The sequence below is a fragment of the Protomyctophum bolini genome (genome assembly GCF_963924005.1).
Source record: "Protomyctophum bolini genome assembly, chromosome: 14".
Lineage (NCBI taxonomy): Eukaryota > Metazoa > Chordata > Actinopteri > Myctophiformes > Myctophidae > Protomyctophum > Protomyctophum bolini.
The window spans coordinates 17,183,861-17,190,796 of NC_137875.1; the positions used below are offsets into that span (position 1 = coordinate 17,183,861).

Sequence of the window (6,936 nt, forward strand, 5' to 3'; positions counted from 1 at the left end):
GAGTTTAAACGAGCAGCGAAATTTCAGAGTTCAGACCACAGCACAGAGTGCCTCTGCAGCTGCTGCGTCGAAAAACCCCTACCCATTAAAAAACAACAAAAAATAAAATCCTCTCCAAGGACCATCACCTTACCGTGGTGGCTGCCTGACACTGTTTTTTTACACTGTTTGAATTTTATCTCTGGCGCATATCTGGCGCCTGTCAACACGATTTGTCCCCAATTCACTGAGGAAAAAAAGCTAGATTTCTCGCCAGAAGCTTTTCACTAATTCAGTCGCTAGGGGGGTCTGGAAAGAAGCTAAATATGGCGACAAATCCGCTAAGTTGGCAACACTGGATCCAATCACGCACGCAGACAGCAAACACAGAACCGACTCCCGACCCAAACTTGTTGTTTGATTAAACATAATGTGCCACGAAAAACAGCTTCCAATAGCTTAGTGTCCATATCGCCCCGAACGGCCAATAAAATACATCTCCCTCCCACAGTGAGTGAAGCGCAGCGATGCCAGATTTATTCTTCGTCGCACAACGTGTTCCGTGCTGAAAATAGCTGATCTACAAGCTCACAACACGTCAAGCTTGTAGATCAGCTATTTTCAGCACGCCCATATGCAGGCTGTGAGAACTGAGAACATTCAGAAACTTTTGCCTTAAAAGCATGCAGCTTTCACAAGTGTGCCCATAAAGACAAGGAAAAGGATTAAGAATTCGGTGGCATTTCACATTGCAAAAGAGCAATTTCTTTTCCAAAATGTAAAAAATTTACAAGGAATTAATTTGGATAATGGTAATGGAGATATTGTAAAAGTTGTCATTTTATTTATCCCAAAGTTTTTTTTTTTTAAGGTTTGGACTTAATTTCCAATAGGAATAAAGTATGCGGTTTTATATGACTATGGGCTGTGGCAATAATTAAAAATAAATAAATAACTTTTTGGAACCATGAACTTTAGTTCAAAATTTTGAATGAACTGAACTAGTTAATTTAAAAGAAACTGAACTAGTTCATAAAATAACTTTCACAAAACTGGGCGTTCCTCTATATGGATATGGGTTATGTTACACGTTCAAAAGATTTTAAAATGTATACCTTTTTTTTTAAATCTACAAGCTTGAGCTATTTGTCATACAGTCCACTACAGCAGTCGGCTCAACTTATACTTCAGTGACAGGCGTCCCCCAGGGATCTGCCCCCTCCTTTTTTCCTTCCACAATAAATATCTACAAGCTTTCAAAGCATTGTGAGCTTATAGATCTATTTTACTATCGTCTATTGCTATTTTTGCGGAATGTTCACCTCCAGTATAAGGACACAGAGTCGCACACTAAGGTTCATGTGGACTAATGACTTTGAATTTTAAGAGTTGAGCATGAGCTCAACGACAGACTGAGTGACCCAACACTGCAGGATTTATGAACTGAGGTTGTGGTTCTCCGTAGAGGAATGTATTTGCTGTCTGTGCCCTCGGAACAGAGGGCAACTCAGCTGAAACGACCCCGTTTCTGCAGGGACAATGACAGGAGGGTAATCATCCCATTGATAGTCAAGAAAACAAATGGAACACAAATGCTTGTGTCCTCTGTGGATTTACATGTGTATTTTTTGAAGTACATGATTTTTACATTCAAGTTGGAGAGCAGTGATTCTCAATGTGTTTAATTTCAAGGACCCCCCCGGGCACCCATTAGTCCCCCATAGCAGGCTTACAGACCTGTAAGTGTCCATTTAGTTCCTAAAAATCAATACTTTAGCTGGGGACCCCCATGGAACTCCTTCAAATACCCCATTTTGAGAACCATAAAAACACTAGCTGTCATAATGAATTCGGGCAAAAACTCAGCTTCAGTCCAGAGCGTCATCTCAAGATGTAAACAAGTTTTTTCCACTTACAGGTCCGATAAAAGCTATATTAAGCTGTAAACATACCATAGTCCTTTATACACCTATAAACCCTATAGCGTCTGTATTCTGGGCTGAACATTCGGCAACAATAGCAGCTCTACAGCTCACAATGCAAGATTTATATTTAGTGTGGAGGGGAAAGTGGACTTATATAGGCCCCTGGTGGACTACGATCAACTGAATATGGTTGACTCACACTTGTGAAACACAATTTGGGAAATAAAACATAGTAGCAATTGTAAGTGTGAGCTATATAAATAATAACCCATACCAATAACACATAAATATGATAATAGTTGCTTTATGTCAAATTATATGGAAACCAGTATACAGTATATCCTGTGCGTTGACACATAATAAAATGGAGGTTTTGTTTTGTTAGATTTGATCTATTTACATGAACACCTGCCACAAGCCATCTTAAGATCAAATAAAGTTTCAAAGCACCACATCAATCTCATATTAATGCTTGGCATCGTTACGCATATTTACGATTTAATATATTGCAGTGGGAAAGTATTCTGAAATCTTTGTCCTTGTCCCCTGTGTGTGTGTGTGTGTGTGTGTGTGTCTGTCTGTCTGTCTGTGTGTGGGCGGGGGGGGGGGGGGGGGGGGGGTGAGGGTATAGGGGTATGTGGGTGTTGGATACCTGCATGTCTCAATAATACATTCCATGATCACATTATAATGCTATGTGTATTCTTTGGCATCATCAAGCAAGCCAGATTAAAAACACAGCTAACATGTTATAACAATATTGTTTGCTATAGTTGAGAACTTGGTGTGTGATTATACACCACTAATGTGTATGACAAAAACCTATGCTGAAATGAATGACTCTCAAATAAGGCCTGCGGTGGCCTTAAAACACCCATGCAAGCGCTGAAACTTTTCTTCTGATGGTAGCTGTCTTGTTTAAAAGCTTGGGGGCATGTGTGGCGCTGGCTATAAAGTTAGGTGTCAAAGTGGAAATGCCTAGATAGGCAAAGTTTAATGTAGCATAATAATGAAGCTCATTTGTATAATCTCTGCAACTTATTTTAAGTGTCTCAAGAGTTCATATATCTCCTGTGTGTGTGTGTGTGTGTGTGTGTGTGTGTGTGTGTGTGTGTGTGTGTGTGTGTGTGTGTGGGTGTGTGTGGGGGGGGGGTAATAAAGACACTTGTATACACTCAAAACACTCAAATACAGGTAGCTACAACCTCCAACAGTAAAGTCCCCACCCTTGCTCTAACCTAGCTGTCAATCTGTCATTCATTAGGTTTGGTGAATGGAGCAGTTACTCACACTGCAGGGATGTATTCTCTAAGCCATACATAGTGATGATTTCATAAGCTATAAGGTGTACGGCAATTTGTTCTGTCACCAGTCAAACAAATTCAATTTAGAGAGAGAGAGAGAGAGAGAGAGAGAGAGAGAGAGGCAGGCACTGGAGCACCAGAGCAAATTGAAACACAAACATACATATTCTCTGTTCAAACGCACAGAGGCTAAACTGTCAGAATGGAGTTATTTCTGTTCTTAAAAGTGAAGGAGAAATACAAATAAATAAATTTTAAAAAAGTACGTACTTGCACCCAGAAAACAGTCCGTTAACCTTCTGAAACAGCTTGTTGAAGACGGGCCATCTTCCATGTCGGATTGTTGAGCGCAAAAAAGGGAGAGAGAGAGGGAGAAAGACGCACCTCTCTCTGCTGCAGAAAAACTTGTGCGCGTTTTTAGCAGCGACGACGCCAGCCCCAACACACACACTCACACACGCGCGCACGCACGCGCGCGCACACACACACACACACGCTCACACGCACGCCCGCGCGCACGGCACACACATACACAACGCGTCCGGATGGAAGTGCTATATTATAATAATGGTCCGTTGCTCTGAGCGGTACGATGCCGTGAGCGGCGCTGACTGACTGAGCGCTGCTTGACGAGCAACGGCTAAAAAGGCAAAATATCTCCCACACCACCACCTCCTCCTCCTCCCCCACCAGCCACCACCTCCACCAGACCACCACCACCACGCCGAGGTGTAGCTAGCTAGACGTCGGTCCGCCCTCCTCCTCCTCCTTCGGCGTGGCAGACAGACAGCTATAGCTAAACTCAGAGCCTGTGCTGTGTGAACTGTGAATGTGCGAGAGAAAGAGAGAGAGCTGAAAATGAAGGAAGAGAAACAGGGGCGACCGTCGACACACACACACACACACACACACACACACACACAAATGGGAGGAGGATACGAGTTGAGTTGGAAACAGTGGAACGGAATCAACCGCACTACAGTTGTTTGGGGGATAGAGTCACGCAGCTGACTAGTTGTAGACCCCCCTTCTTGAAAATGCGCGCGTGTTACGCGTGTTACACACACACACACACACACACACACACACACACACACACGGTTGGATGCTGGCTGCTGTTCCCCCCGGTGTCGCGTATTGCTGCTGAACTCAGTGAGCTGAGCCACATCTCTGAGTGAATGGCTACCAGCCTGGCTGTCTCCAATGTGTTTAATTAGGTTGCTGCTGCTGTAGCCTACGTAGCTCCGCTACGTTGCTGCTACTCCATCATCACATTCGCACAAAGGGTGTTGTTTTGCCGAAAAAAGGACGGATGAACTTCGCGTTGTCAGCCATCAGTTATTTTATTATCTGCTAAGCCCCCCAGGCTGGTCCACCGTCCAGACTCCAGAGCGTTAGCGAGTTTTAGATTAGAGTTTAGAGAACACGCTCTGGACCAGGGCTACATTTCGGGCAATGACCTCACCTGATGACGGAATGAACAAATTCATGAACAATCAATGAGCTTTGGGGTGGACAGGCTAGTAGGCTATACATCACTGAAGAGGACAGAGTCATTGTATTGATTGATTGATTGGTTGATTGATTGGAAACTTTATTAACAGCTTGTAGATAGAATAAGCACAGTTCAAGGTCTGCTATGAGGATAGTATAGGATATACAATTCCATTTCTATCATAGGCTATAACCTAGAGTACTATACAATATTGAAACCTAATGCCCCCCCATCCAGCACAAGACGTGTGCGAGTAGTCAGCATTTATCACTGTCAGTAAAGAATTATCATAACATTATAGATTAAACAAATCAGGGTGGCGGTGGCTAAGGGGGTAGAGTGGCCGCCCGGATGGTAAACGCAAGGTTGCCAGTTTGAACCCGGGCTCCCCCAGAGTTAGTGTCGAAGTGTCCTTGAGCAAGACACTGAACCCCGAATTTCTCTTGATGTGCAGGTTGGTGCCTTGCATGATTTCCGCCACCATCGGTGTATGAATGAATGGGTATAATTGAATGCAATTCTATGACGTAGATAGGCCCAAAATGGGCGGAGCCCACCACTTTTACAACCCGGAAGAAGGGGTGAAAACGTCTCATGCGCTGAGTGAGCAACTCCATGCAAGTGGATGGGAGTCTCTATCTATGGTACAACTATCAATAATAAAGTCCATGGAGTGAAAGGATCATAGATAGGCTGGTTTATTAAAGATGCCAGTGTCGGACAAAAATCAAAGTCATGACACCGCACAAATGTTGTGCCATAAACATACCCACTGCTTATCAATAGCCCACTTGAAGATGCTTGTTGGATTTCAAAGTACAAAACATCAACCCTTATCAACAGTTATAACACTGGTTCTCAAAGTGGGTTCCGGGGGTCCCCAGGGGTCCTTGAGGGCGTTCCAGCTCTCCAGCTCTCCCACAGCAAAATGAGGAACAATTGAAACACTTGAGCCCTATTTTATTTTTCGGCTTTCGGAAAAGGTTGTGAGTGAGCTTATATATAGTATATTTTTGATAAATGTTGACAAATGGTCAACAGATGATGTATGATGACGTATGATGATAAGACCGCCCCTCACTTCACACGGGTGTGATATATTTTGCAATGTCCCGTCCCATATTTGCATACTGGTTCTAGACGAACCTGGTTGGCTCGTCACCACTTCGGCCATGAAGTCCTCCCACAATTGAGAGGGACCAGACTTTTTTTGCCTGGAATATGCATTGCAAAGGCAGATGAAGGCTGGCTATGCGAGGCTATGTCTAAAGGCCAAATTAATATAGTAGAGTTTGGGGGTCCTCGACATGAAAATGTTTGAGAACCACTGATCTATACGGCTGTTTAACTGGGCCAGACTAGGTGCAGATCTGGAGAGCAATCTCAGTGGAGAAATCTCACAAACCCTGTAGACTCTGTATGTCCGTTATCAGTGTCCCTCTGGACCTAAACAGCTTGCAGTTCTGCAACATGATACAGCATAAATAGCACAACAGAATTACATTCTGATCGTATCTAGATTGCTCTATCTTTATCAAGATTTAAGGACCCCCAAATTGATATGAATTTGGCCGCAGTCCCCTATCTGAAAATACTTTGTGCCAGGGACCCCCATGAGAGAATCTATATGGTAAAATATTTCTTTTTTGAAAATAGCACATCTACATGTGTACTGTGGTCAAACTGATACAATCGGTTAAAGAGATACAATATTAACACCTTTTTGTGCTGGGAACCCCCTTGAACCCCCTCAAGGACGCCTGGGGGTCCCCAGCTAAAGTGAATATAGCATCAAAACCTGTATCCATTCATATGTTGGCTTTAAAAACAAAAAACAAAACAAAAAGCAGATGAACAAGCTCACATCTGGTAGGCCTATTTTAGAAATATTTAGAAAATTTAGAATTATCATTTAGAATTAGAAAGAACACAATTACCTTTCTCTTCTGGGGGTCCCTTGCACAAAACCTTTTCAGATGGGGGACCATGCATTGCATATCAACTGGGATTACGTCAGACCGTGTGCCATCAATCACTGGCATTCCTCTGCACTCTCTGGCAGCTGGCTCAGGCCGAGGTCAGGGGTCATGCATAGCATAACGTGTTCTCACTGGCACGGCGGCGCGTGTCTGTTCCTCCCTCCCGCCTCATTCCTCCTTCTGTTGCTCTAACACTCCCCCCTCGTTGCCCTTACCCATTCAACTCTGTCATCCTAGACCAGTGTTTTCCCAAA

At 43.6% G+C, this 6,936-nt stretch overlaps 1 protein-coding gene across 2 annotated transcripts in view; it reads right to left on the reverse strand.

The window, feature by feature from the left end:
• pde10a (phosphodiesterase 10A) overlaps nucleotides 1-3,881 on the reverse strand; it is a 75,232-nt gene extending 71,351 nt beyond the window's left edge. For both annotated transcript variants that reach the window (XR_013965303.1, XM_080782365.1), the window contains exon 1: nucleotides 3,479-3,881. Coding sequence is in view for 1 of the 2 variants with exons in the window: in XM_080782365.1 (XP_080638491.1) it covers nucleotides 3,479-3,542 (64 nt within the window). In the remaining variant the exon portion in view is untranslated. The remainder of the gene's footprint in view (nucleotides 1-3,478) is intronic.
• Between the last annotated feature and the right edge of the window lie 3,055 nt (nucleotides 3,882-6,936).